Source organism: Benincasa hispida, chromosome 9 (genome assembly GCF_027475165.1).
Source record: "Benincasa hispida cultivar pf3 chromosome 9, pf3_genome.v1.1, whole genome shotgun sequence".
Taxonomy (NCBI): Eukaryota; Viridiplantae; Streptophyta; class Magnoliopsida; order Cucurbitales; family Cucurbitaceae; genus Benincasa; species Benincasa hispida.
In genome coordinates this window covers 69,419,188-69,433,628 of record NC_143486.1, presented here as the reverse complement: position 1 = coordinate 69,433,628, position 14,441 = coordinate 69,419,188, and the positions used below count along the sequence as shown (strand labels likewise).

Here is a 14,441-nt window from a genome sequence, read left to right as displayed (position 1 = left end):
ATTGAGGGCGGTCCTTTGATTTGCATGGGTGCGAGTGGCCAGAATGCCGACTCAAACCTACCATTTTGGGGATTCGTCTAATTTGGGAGCTGGGAACTCAGATTCACAAGATGGAGTTCACTCCTCCCCCAAAGTAGGGGTAAGTAGATAGATTGCTCTCTTAAGGGCTGATCCTGGGGCTTGAATGATGTGGCGTCATGCACCTTCTCATGGCCCGAGAGGTGTTCACACATAGTAGGACTATGTTGTATTGTTCATTAGAGGGATCAGTGGTACTTAAGAAGGAATATGTAATTACAGGGGAAAAACGGTAAATTGGCCTGTTGTAATTACTAGCATCTGCGAAAGGTCATCGTACTGATGATTGGTTATATCCAATGGACATAAAAATATATCTATGGCAAGAAGGGTTCAACTGTCGATCTTTAGTAGAATGCGAGTTCAACTGTCGGTCTTTAGTAGAATGCCTGGTAGTTAATGGATGGTGGATATCGTGATTAAAGAGTTTAGTATGTTATTCACGCACCGTTGGAGCTTCGAGCCATAGGTCCATAAGGTCCCCTTGGTAGCTTGGATACAAGTTAAGAATCAGTTTGTGGGTCAGTTTGAAATGTTCAAATTGACAAGAGGGAGTTCAATTATATATGATATAATTAACTTTATGATGAGATACATTAATTTAGAGGAAATTAGATATAAATATGATTTATATCTAGTAGAGGAAAATATTATAATAAATATATGATATTAATTTATATGTTATGAATATGAGAAGATCACATTCATTGAACGGTTATAAAGGAAATGGGACGGTGACTCTTCTGTTCAAAATAACGAATGAGTGCATTATAAATAGCTGACGGTGTGCAGGAGTCATAGGCGTGCGAACATTGTAAAAAAGATAGTGTCATTGTTTAGAAAATCAGTGCCTATACGATAGTGAATTCACGATCACTTACATATACGATATTGCTAAGTGATCACTTACCGATTACACCATCATGCGCTATTAACTAAACGATCGTTTACTTTTTCCTAAGTGATCGTTTAGCTTCTGATATTTACTAAACGATCGTATAGACGATCGCTTAGTTTTTCCTATGCAATCGTTTGGACGATCGCTCACTCTTTTTCCTACACGATCGTTTATACGATCGCTTACCTTTTCCTACATGATCATATATTTCACCTAATCGATCAAGCATCTTGTCTATGCGATAGACGACTTCATCTCTTACTTGCTCGATTGTTGTGTACGGTCTCTCTTCCTCCTTCCCTCTACCAAATCCGAACAAAGCCCACACTTTGGATTCTCACTCCAAGAATACTGAGGGCTCTGAGTGGTGTTGTCTTATCTATTTCCTTCTGTCCGAGTGGTGATTGTTCGAGGTAGACGGTTGGGTTTTAGACTCACTATCAAGAAGAAATCTTCATCTGGTATGATCTCTTGATCTCTTTAACATTATGAATGCATATTAGTATGTTTTGAATGTATATACGGTAATTCTGTCACAATGAATTGGAAAGATCCACTTCTGCTCGTAGGTACTCTTGAATAAGAGTTCCTTCAATTAGTATCAGAGCCCTCGATTTTATGATATTCCAATTCATTGCTGCAAAAGAATTGCAAATACGTTTTTGGTGAGTGCATTTCTATACTGTTTAATCGTTAATTTGCTGTGGATGTGCGGATTTATGGATGTTTTCGGGGATGTTAGCCTCGGTTTTAATTAATTATTTTACATTTGTGGTTGTTTGTAAAGGCCCCTGCATTTTTGGGCATTAATAATCGTTATCGAGTCTGTATTCAAAGTTTGTAGTTCTTCGAGGAAAGAGATGATCAAGGGTTGTGGTTCTTCGAGGAAAGTTCGTGAAGAAGTTTGGAGCAAGCGTTGTGGTTCTTCGAGGAAAGAGACGATCAAGGGCTGATAACATCGTGTAGACGATGGGAACGTGATCACTGTCGATTGCATTGGTTAGACGATGGGGTACGGGATCAAGGGTTGATCGAATCGGTTAGACGATGGGATATGTGATCAAGGGTTGATTTCAACGTGCAGACGAGAGGGTTCGCGATCGTTGTTGATTGCATCGGTCAGACGATGGGGTACGCGATCGCTGATGATTGCGTTATGTAGACGATCAGGTAAGTGATCAAGCGTTAATCTCATCGTGTCGACGATCGGTTACGTGATCGCTAAGTATCAAGTCATCTAGACGATGGGATGCTCGTGTAACACTTAACGCGCGCGCACTAGACGATCGTTTTGGTCAGCAAGCTTCATCGCTTAGTAACTGACTAAACGGTCGCTTAGTAACGCAAGGTAAATCGTTTACCTGTGGCCACATTAAGTGATCACATAGACGATTGTTTTGGTCAGCAAGTTTCATCGCTTAGTAACGCAAGGTAAATCGTTTATCTGTCGCCGCGTTGAGCGATCGCATAGACGATCAGGCTTCGTAGCCTCGTTGTCGTCTGCGCGATCATTTAATTTTGCTTCTATCGTTTAGTGCACACTGGACGATCGTCTACCTACGACGTTTACTACACGATGGAGTCTTCCTGGTGGTTTAAGACCCGATTCGCCTGTGAATCAGTTTGCTCGATAAAAAATGTAATAGATAGGGCTGTTTCATTCCGGTTTTTGTAAAGGCTCATCCCGTTCCATTAATCCTTTATTTATTACATGCGATGTATGTTTTTACTATGTATGTTTTCGCTAGAAACTGATTCCCTAAAATGAAAAACAAACATGGTTAGTGGCGCTCGAATCAATTATCCAAACCGAATCATCATTCTTCATTAAAGAGGTTTCCAAAATAAGCAAATCATATTTACCTTGCTTGGCCTTCTTCTTTTCTACCAAGTATTTGGGACAATTTCTCTTTTAATGTCCCTCTTGGTTGCAATAGAAATAGATTCCCTTTGCAATCTTAGCCTTCTTGCCCTTTTGGGCAGTAGCTGATGGGTTAGCTTTTCCTTTTCCACCTTTCTTCTTCTTTCACTTTTTGGTGTCGGAAGAAGAAGGCACATATTTCGTCTCAGAGGTCGAACCTTTGAAAACTTCTTAAAGGATGAAGCAACATTTACCTCACCCTGTTGTTCCTTGGTTTTCATCAAGGATTGAAAGGTTTGTAGCTTGTTGAGCAAGGTGGTCAGGTTGTAGTCAATCTTGTTCATAACAGCATTCTGACGGAACTATAGGAAACTTTCAGATAAAATTTCTAGGATGAAACTAACCTGACTGGCTTCATCGATGACAAACCTATTCATCTCCGCCACGTAGAAGTGGACCATCAAGTTGAGAACATGTTCTCTAACAGATGCCTCTTTTATTGAACATGTATTTGAGAGCATCGTGCCTGAGCTGTGCGAACAGTTGTCCGAACATTCCCTTCAAGGACTCCATGATCTCATGGGCCGTGAGTAAGGGCTCATGCTTCTTGGCCAAGACTTCAGAAAGGTTTGCCAAGATGTATACTCGGGCCTTCTCGTTTGCCCATGTCCATCGCTTGTATGCTTCACAAACATTTCGAGCAGCATTTAGAGCTGGAATGGGAGGACGATCCTCCATTAGGACAAATCGAAGGTCATCAATGATGAGGATAGTGTTGATTGTGTTTTTCCATGTTGTGTAATTATCGCCCGTTAGTTTGTCGGCGACAAGTAAATTAAGAGTCGTAGAAGTCAATATGAACAAATTTGCTAAAACCATACAAATTATTTATATTAGTCTATTTGGATTAAACCAATTAGTAAAACCAATCAATTTTAGCAAAATAATCTAATGTACCCTATGTGACATCTATTTTGCAATGATGCTTCAATGAGACAGGATAGAAGCCACCGTAGGGTGATCAGGTACCCCTTCACTGAAATGAGACAATTTCACCTAACTAACAGAACAGCTCCTTGTTACTGTAACTATCAGTCACCATTGTTTGGTCAAGAAATTGTTAAACTTGCTTAAATTTCTTGTAAGTGTAATCCCCCATTTTAAGTTCTAGAGTTCCGCCATAATTTGCCAACCGTAGGAAAAAATTGATTGGGGAAAAAACTAAAGTAACTGTTGACTTAAATTTATAATTTTTTCTTTATATGCATGCACTTTGATGATAGATGAATGATACAAGTTCATGTCCCCGGCAACGGTGCCATAAACTTGTAATGATAAAAATGTGTATGCTTTTATGCTATGTTATGTCGTATATGCACTACTGATGAATATGAATAATACAAGTTCACGTCACCGACAACGGCGCCATAAACTTGATGACGAAGATTTAAAAATGTTCTTTATATGCATGCACTATGATGATAAATGAATGATACAAGTTCATATCCCCGACAATGGCGCCATAAACTTGTAATATTAAATTTGTATATCTATCTTTATCTATTGCACTGCTTATGAATGAATGTGATGGTGCTCTATGTGCTTAAGTGCTTTGCAATAAAGATATTTTGCATTACTACGTTCTAAGTGTATGCGTTGATGATAATATGCTTCATAGTATGCGATGTTGTAGTGCGTGTCACAAGTTTCCTTACGCTAGAACCAAGTATAATTCCAACGCAAGTTTCTCAGAATGACCTGAATTCGAACACGGGGATTGTTGTTGTTTAGATGCAATACTAATGTGGTAAATGTGACCGGTTATCATAAAGAATAAAGAATTTGGTTTATGTGAAAATGTAAATTGCGATGAAAGTAAAATTGCGTTGATAAAATAAATGTTTAAACTACTATGATACAGGGTGAGGACTGGCTGTGAAGTTGTACAAAAGAATCTAATGAATACGATGGCAAGTCTTGTGAATGAATCAGAAAAAGAATGAGAAGAGAGAAAGGACATCTCAAGTTCGTCAATCTCGTTAAGGACACAACTAAGGTTTCGCTTTCCCTTGGCTTACACATTTCAGTGATCGGTCGCGTTCCCATACGTCTATGGTGAAACAGAGATGAACGTAATGAATGTAAGGTTGTTTCCATCTCTGGAAATACTTCTTGCTTTAGTTAACACATTCTTTCAACTCTCTCTCGATAGGCAGAATAACATCTTCACTTCTGCTCTCACAGGTGAAGATGTCGTCGAGCATGCTTTAACTAAACTTAGCCGATTACCTTAACAAAGATTAACTCACTCGCTTAATCCTTCCTCTTTACCCAGAGGAATAAGAACACATGATGGAGAAAATGGATGATAAATGTATGGAAAGGAACAGAGAGATGATAATGATGACGATAGTAACATTTCAATCTAAAGATCAACGTTTGATACATGATTTGTGAATGAAAGATTAAAGAAGATGAACACAATAGATGAAATGAAAGAACAGAAACAAATACGGAAAGCGTGTCAACGTCTTGACACAGATCCTGATCGGAGACGTTGTGCTTGCCGCCGGGTTGGCAAAAAAATCCGACGGGGACCCGCCCCATTTAGGGTGGGGATTCCTCGGTTTGACCAGGGATAGGGTCAAACCGGGGAATTTATTCGGGGCCCCGTCCGGGGACGAGGCGGGGATGGGGACAGTATCCCCGCCTTGACCCCGACCCTGACCCCGATTAATCCCTAACCCCGAATTTATATATACATTTTTATCCCCTCCCCAGTCTCCTCTCGCTCTCTGCAATCTGCAATAAAACATCCCTCCCCTCTCGCTCTCGCCCTCGCTCTTGCTCGTGCTCGTGCTCGTGCTCCCCTCTCGCTCTCGTTCATCCCTCCCCTCTTGCTCTCGCTCTCGCTCATCCCTCCCCTCCGTTGAAGTCTGCCACGAATGGGGCCCCACGGGGACCCCGTTTCCACGATGGGGAATCCCTGCCCCGTCCCCGCCTTCAAATGGCGGGGACGGGGGCGGGGATGGGGGATAATTTCCCATACGAGATCGGGGACGGGGACGCCCCCACCCGCCCCGCCCCGGTCCCATTGCCAACCCTACAGTTGCCGGTGTGTGGATGAGATGGAGGGGAAAGCTTCCCTCTCAGGCTTGCTTTCCCGGTAGAAATGACCTCTTGTACAGAGCTTCAGCTTCGAGAAGTGGAAGAATTTCTTGCTCAGAGACTCACCTTTCAGTCTTGTCTCGTCGTTCTCCCGATAGAAGTGATCTCATGCACAGAGCTTCAGCTTCGAGAATGGGAAGAATTTCTTGCTTAGAGACTCACCTTTCAGCCTTGTCTCGTCGTTCTCCCGGATTTTCTCTGTAAAGTCTCTTCAGATCAACTTCCTTTGCAATGAATTCAAGGAAGCTATTTATAGACAAAACCTTGGCTCTTTGTATTGGTGGTCTCACTGTGTAATTCTGATAATTCCTGCTATGGCGTAGTGGAAATGTCTGCTCTGCTCCACGATCAATCTGTCAGAATCGTACAACAAAAAGCTGTACACTTGTCATAATCGCCCGCAAATGCGTTGCTATTCACATCTTCGATTGATCGTCGCATGCGGTGGAAATATGTTGATCGCTAAAATCCATGATCGATCATCGCATGTGTCGCCATTGCGTTGATCTTTCCTCGTTCTTGATCGATTGGCACATGCAGAGTAGATGCGTTGTACATTTTTTCCTCGAGCATTTAACACATGTGGTGACCTATTTCCTGCAAAACAAAGACTTGGACATTCCATTTCGCCATCGCAATGGGGTTAGTGGGTGTGTTTACGACACTTTGTAATTTTCGTATTTCTCAGCCAATTTTTATACTATCGACGCAACTTTTCCTTCTTTTTTCCGCATAATCTAAATAAAACAACATAACTTATATTTCTATAAGTTATCAGTAACCCTTATCCATTTCTGGAGTTTGAATAAAGCATCATGCAAAAATGTCATCCGTAAGGGGACACTCAAGGTGCCACGACGCCGTGCATGAGATTACTTCAAACTAATGAGAGAGATCGAGGGATGTGTTGTCACTCATCCCGCTCCCACTTACTGTAAACACTCTCTCCATTCACCTTGATATTGATCTATAAAAACACTATCCATAGGGGGACACTCAAGGTGCCTCGAGGATGAGTATCAATCTCATGGTGTGAACTTTTAGGGAGAAACGTGAAGAGGATAAAATGAAATATCATATACCCCATTTTTCTCCCACTGAGCGTTTTACCTAGGGTTAATTAACTTAGAAAAATATGGCTACTGATAGGGGTGTTCAAAAAACCCGATGACCCGAAAAAATCGATCAACCCAACTCAACCCGTTTGGTTTGGTTGGGTTATAAATTCTTTTGGGATGGATTGAGTTCAAATAAATGAAAATTTTATGGGTTGGGTTACTTCATGAGTCACCTAAAATAATCCAAACCAACTCAAACCAACCCGAACCAATCCAAACTTATTATTAACTTTAAAATGTAATTTTTTTTGCTTATGTACAATTAGATATAAATATATTTGTTTTAGTTTTCTTTAATTTTATCAGTTTTTTGGATGATTTATTTTTCAACAACTCTTAAAAATAGTTTTTTTTTTTCACTTTGAAAAAAGATTATATATTATATAAATTGAATTTGAGTCGTTAATCTTAATTCATATATGAAAATAGTTATACCGAATTTTTACGTATTAACATTTTACTTCCTTTTATGACAAAAATTTAAATAAATGACCTGAATAACCAGAACTAACCCAACCCAAATGTTTCATGGTTGGGTTGGGTTGGGTTTATTCTTTAATGAGGGTTATTTGGGTGGAAGAAATTTACAACCCAAACAATTAGGTTGGGTCTAAAAAGACCTTCAACCCAACCCAACCTAACCCCCGAACATCCTAGCTACTAATTTTAACTAAGTGATTGTTTAATTGGCCTAAAAAACAACATTTGCTTTGGATAGTTAAAACAATTTTTTATTAAGGTTCATTAAACACTTTAACAAACGTTAAACAATAATTGCATGCTTGTAGCAAATCTATCTAATTCACATTTCCAGGTAAGTTCCCAGGTAGGGGTGTTACATTTCCGTCAACTTAAATACCCCAACCTAGACAGAACTAGTCTTAGACAAAAGGTCCCTTATAGATATATTTATAATCTTTTAATTAAAATCAAATCCTATTAAACCGATTAAAAGATTAAACTAAATTTCTAATCTCATTGGAAATGTGATCTTAGATCTATATGATTCATATTTTAAATCTATTTTAAAAAATGAATTTTTAACCTAAGGTTTGCATGCAATTCTGATTTATTGATTTTAATTTCTAATTTTATTTTGTTATAACAATTATAAGTGAATGAAATAAATTAAAACCATACATTGCAAGTAAAGTATACTTAGATAATTTTATAACAATTATAAATTACCCTAAAGTGGTGACATGCTTCATGCAATTTCATTTCATTACTAATATACATAACAATTATATACTAAAGTAATGAAATTAATAATAACATACTTCAAACATACATTCATACTACATATTATTACTCTTATAATATAAATGATGCATGTATATGTTATTAATGCATGCATGCATATATTATAACATTTATACTATATGATGTATGAACATGCTATAAAATTAAATCATGCAACTAAACATATGTTATAACACTTATAATATAAATGATGCAAGAAATTAAATGCATAACCTATGGTGGGATTTTATACTATATGGCATACATTATGACATATAATAATAAAATTTAAATCATACATCACATGTATAATTTAAACACAATTAATGAACTGGGATTGGACACTAAAACAAAATAAATCTAACTATTACAAATTAATAGTCATCCAATTTGAAACAGGTGAACCAAGCCTCGAACCAGACCACGAACAGCTTGAACTAGCCATGAACTAGTCAAGAAGAACCCAACCAACTCGAATCGGAGAACCCACGAATCGAACCAGACCAGTAGACCATGAACCACGTGCGAACCAGAACTGGACCGCGCGTCGTGATGCTGGACACAGCGTCGCAATGCTAGGGCACAATTAAAAAAAAGTGCCTCAACCTCAGAAGCCAAGGCCGAGTCGGGTCTACATGCCAGTTGCATTTCGACACCCATCTCCACATGTTGATCCATGCCAAATGTTAAACCTTACTCCCTCATTGGTAAATCAAAAAAGAAAGCTACAATAACAAAAATTGTGTAAACAAAACCAAATCAAGGAAAAGCCTAAAATCAAGTCAAAGGGGGCTTGATAAGTTCATTTTAGGATAATCCAGGGATTAAGAATCTCGAAACCTCTGGATCCAGGAAAGCCAAAAATCAAATTCCAAGGGGCTTAATATGGTCATTCCCAAGATAATCTAGAGATTAAGAACCTCGGAACCTTTAAACCTAGGAAAGCCAAAAATTAAATCCCAAGGGGTTTGATATGATCATTCTTAGGATAATCTAGGGATTAAGAACTCCCAAGCCTTTAAACCCAAGAAAGTATAAAATCAAACACAAGGGACTTGATAAGGTCATTCCTAGGATAATCCAAGGATTAAGAACCCTGGAGCCTTTAAACCAAAGAAAGTCTAAAATCAAGCCTCAAGGGGCTTGATATGGTCATTCCCAGGATAATCTAAGAATTAAGAACCCTGGAACTTAAGTAGAAAGAAGAGCCAAAAGTTGGGTCGATGAGCTCGATAGGTTTTTTCAGCTAAGTCACAAAAAGAAAGTTGATCTTTGGAATTGAAATCGGATGTCCAAAGCTCCGAAGTGCACATCGTATAAGGCTAAGACTATCAGGTAAATCATACTCCCAAGCAAGGACTAATGAAGAACAAATTCAAATATTTGGTCTCCCAAAGTCCTAGTTAGGGGGTGGAGGCTAATGTTATGGGTTATTTTTGGACCAAAAATCACGAGCTCAGGAAGACGGGAGGAGTGTAAGAAATGGGCCAATGGACCAAGGCAAAATGGACCATTCAGTCCAACTTATGCACCCCGGCCTCAGAAGCTAAGGGCAAGGTGGGTTGGGTTATTACCCAACTTGCCTTCTGGGTGAGGATGAGGCAAGTTGGTCATTTGGCCCCAAAGTTGAGGACGAGACAGTCATTTTTCCATCCCAAAAGAATTTCCTCTCAAAGCCATGGTCCAAGTTACCTTGGCCGAACTGAATTGACGTTTCCTAATCCCTTTTACCTTTCCTACCTCTCTTTGGGATTAGAGATCCAAAGCTACCACACTATAAATAGGGGCCATAGTCAAACCCAAAGGTAAGTTCTTTTTCCCTATCTCTAGCTTGCTCTAACCTTTTTCTAAATACTAACTTAAGCATCAAAGTTTCTATGGTAGACACTACACTAATGTCTTCTTTTCTTATCTTGCAGATCGTCTTCCTTCTCCGAAATTATAATTTCACTGTCGAAGGCACATGAAGGTTAGATGAGTGTTCCTTCCTGGAATTTGTCTTCAACACATATGAAAGATTTCAACATAAATTAATTCTTTATTTGGTTTAATACTTGACAAATGAAGATAAATATAAAAATGCCTAAGTAAAGATAGTTTTGGTAATGTAATATGATATATATACAGGGGGCATGAACCAATCAATTTTTTATTTTTTATTTTTTAATTTGAAAAATCTATGTACAACTGACTCTTTGGAATACATTTTTAAGTGTTTAATTTAAAAAATAAGTTATTTTAGAAAAAATTGAAGTGTTTGATAACCACTTAAAATAGTTTTTAAAGTGTATTTAGATATGTTTTTATCAAAAGTGTTTAAATAAAAATGAATTTATTGAAAAATACTTTTTTTCTCAAGTAAATTCAAACGGACCATTAATATTTTAATTTCTTTTAATAATGGCAAGGGGATTGAACTTTGAACCAACTATCTATGAAATTAATGACTAGATTTTTTTGTTTATTTCCATCTTTATCGTTCATTAAATTATTAAAAGAACAAATGTTTAATTTGTGAGTTCTATATTACCAAGTAAGGTAAAGTAGTCTCATTAATTTAGTTTAATTACTATTTCCTTGCCTACCTCAACCTCGGCAAGGTCTACGCACCAAATCAAGGGGTTGGACTTTATTCTCTCACTCTCGCATATTATTGGATTAAGAAACAAAATTACTATTTGAAATTGATAAAATCACATTTATCATGTTTAAAATTATTCTGAAACAGACATTTAAGCATTTCAAATTAATTTAATATTTAATTTTACATTTGTCCGTGCAATTTTTTTACCATCAAATTTTATTTTAAATGATTAAAAATATGTTTCTTGCAAATAACCTAAAGGGAGGAGAATCAATTTCTGCATATACAGAATTTCACAAGAAGAAAAAAGAGCAAAGTGATCATGTTTTCTATATCTATCATTAGGTTTCAGCAATGAAGAATATTCCAAGTTTCATGTTTTTAAAAGATGACAAAATAAAGATTGTCCAAAACAGCAATTAAGGCCTTTTCTAAACCTTGTGAATGGGATGAGTTGGCTTTTTAGCCATTTACTTAGTCTATACAAGAAACAATGTAGGCATGAATTCAAAAACCTTGGCAAATTTAATAACTAAGATTCGTTTTGGTGATGAGTTTCATGTTATAAGTTAACGAAATTAGTCCAGGTGCTCATTTATTCATATTTATCTATATATTATTGACAAAGTCATCATGGATTCATTTGATAGTGAGAAAAGCAACAATAAACTCAACTTCGTGAATTCTGTGAATTTGGTTCTTTCAAACTACATTCAAAACTCTGTTTGTTTCAAAATTTTCTACATTATTTCAAATATTTCAAAATTACTCTTGACTAGAAATTTATTAGCATGCTAGATAAAAAATGAAAAAAGGCAATTGCAAATATAGTGATGAAACTCAAAGTATTAGCAAATATAACACAATTCAAAAAAAATTTACAAATATAACACAATTCAAAAGAATTTACAAATATAACAAAAATTTAGATTTAACTCTCGACGACTATCAATGATCGACTATATCATTAATCTATAATTGATAGAGTCTATCATTGTTATGAGTCTCTCAGCGTATAGATTCTATCAATAATAATTTTGGTATACTTGCAGTTTTTTTAAAGTGTTGCTATACACCTAAATATTAACCCTAAAAGTGCTACCCATTACAATTACACAAATGAAAATTGAGGCCTCAAATGGTGAGGCAGTGACCATTCTAGACTTATTTTATGGTCACCGTCACACTCTTCCATATCCAATGACTTCTACTCCAATGATAGTTTTCAAACATTTATAAAAGAACAACGATAATATTGCAACTTTTGAAATAATATACATAGATATTTTTCAAACATATGGCAAAGTTCAGTTTTTTTTCTTTCGCAACTTTCTTTATAGTATAAGTTTCTTCTCTTTCGCATAATTCACTTAGTCTTTGGAATTTCAAGAATATCTTCATTTCATAAGTCCAAGATCCACATCTATAAATCGAATGGAATCTTCCAAACAAAAGAAGATCTAGCTCTAGCCTTCTAGGCTATCAATTGTTAGATCAGCATTGGTGTTAATCAGAACAACTAAACATAATTTTATTGCTCAATATCCATAAAAGCCAAATAATCTAATCCAAAGTATCATTAAGACATTAACAAGAGAACAATGGAATACAACCCCTAAAGTGAATAAATAAGCACTGAACTGAACCCTTCATTGAATCAAAAAAAGTTTCTAAAGAAATTGAACTTGGAAAAAAAGGGAAGAGGATGATGATGCTGTGAAGAAAGAAAAAAATGGCATTTGAGATTCTCTAATTCTACAAACACATCAGATTCATCAATGGCTGCAGCCATTGTAATCAATCAACAGAAGCAAATCCCAAACACCTAATAATATTACTAACAATCAGAAGTAACAGTAATGGAGGATGATGAAATTCAGAAAACAACCTGAATTTGAGTTGATGAAGAAGAGATCCCAAATTCCTCAGCTGCCCCAATTCTCCATATTGATCCTTCTCTTTGTTGTTCTTGTTGTTGTTCTTCTTCTTCTTCTTCTTCCTGATTTATTGCTAAGTTCTGTGTCTGTTTCAGATTTGAATTCAATCATCAGATTCGTTCTTCTTCCCCAATCCGTCGATCTCCCTTTCCTCCAGCAATTTTCCGGTCTCTTCATCGGCCTGAGCAGCCTTCTTTTGAGCTTCTTTCGCCTTCAGCGCCTGCAATTTCGAGTGATTGTAATACGCAACTCCAATGAAAGCCAGACCATAGCCAAACAAGTTGACTGGAGTCACAGTGTCCTTAATCACCGACCACGAGAAGGCGATTAAAAGCCAATCCTTTACCACGCCGGCGACATTCATCGTTAGGGCAGAGGTTTTTCCGACGAGTAAGAACACAGCAAGATTTAGGGCAAATGCGCAGAAGGAATTAGTACCGAAAATCACATAATCGAAATTGAAACTGGATGTAGCCTTCAAAATTGGGAACTCGACGAAGATCCACGGCACTAACAAGAAAACAAAACAACAAGGCGCAACGTAATACAAAGAAGTGATTGGATTCAATGAAATTCCTTTAGATGTAAGCAAAATCTGGATCAGAACAAGCCGAGTTGCCTCGAATGCAACGGCACCGAGTTGCAAAGCCACACCCCAGGCGTCAAATTTCGCTTCACCATAAGCAGCGATCGCAACACCAAACGAAATCGAAAGCATATTCACCATTGTTTCGGTCTTGAAACCTTCTTTCTTCAAGAGAACACCGATCGAATAAACAGCGACCGGCATCAAAGCCTTGAGCATCTGAATGAAGGAGACAGAGAGGTAAATGTAAGCGGAATTAGAAAGCCATAATGAGAGAGAATAGAGAGCTCCGATTGGGACGACAGAGGAAAGATAGAGATCTCTGGACATTGAAACTGGTTCGACGAGCTTGAAGACGCGAATGAGAAGAAAAGCGAGAGAAGCACAAAAACCCATATGGATCATGGTGAGGGAAATCGGAAATGGCCAATCGTACATCTTCTTGTCGAGGATGAACTTGTTGTAGACGATGACGGTGAAGCTGAGGAAGATCCAAATGGCGACATAGGTGTAAGAGAGAATGATCTTCTTCAGAACATTGTCACTGAGAGAACCGCCTTTGCCCATTGAAAGAAATTGAAGAAGAAGAAAAAGAAATTTGAAGAATCAACAATGGAGGATTCAGAGAAAGGGACTGAGCTCGATTTGAGTACGGATCAGGGAAGAAGAAAGAGACAGAGAGAGGAAAGGGAGAGAAATCTGGGAGAATAAATAAATTGAGAATCAGTGGTGAAGGAACTTTAGGGAAGTCTAATATAGATCCATTCTAGTTTGATTTTTTTTTTTTTTTTTTTTTTAGGTTTATTTATTTATTTTCTCATTGGGTTTTGGTGCAACGATGAAATAATAAATAAATTGTGGGGTCGAAAATGGGAAGAATATGTCTTATTTTGTTGTCTTGTGTCCAAATTCTTGAATCACTCAGGGACTGCCATGTTTGAATTTGAATTTCAAAACAAAATTATTTGA

At 37.4% G+C, this 14,441-nt stretch overlaps 1 protein-coding gene across 1 annotated transcript; it reads right to left on the bottom strand.

Moving 5' to 3' along the window:
• Nucleotides 1–12,570: 12,570 nt before the first annotated feature.
• LOC120087173 (putative sugar phosphate/phosphate translocator At5g25400) lies at nucleotides 12,571–14,213 on the bottom strand. The gene has a single exon (XM_039044079.2). It carries the CDS (start codon nucleotides 14,037–14,039, stop codon nucleotides 12,990–12,992), a length of 1,050 nt encoding a protein of 349 aa, XP_038900007.1. The 5' UTR covers nucleotides 14,040–14,213; the 3' UTR covers nucleotides 12,571–12,989.
• Nucleotides 14,214–14,441: the final 228 nt, after the last annotated feature.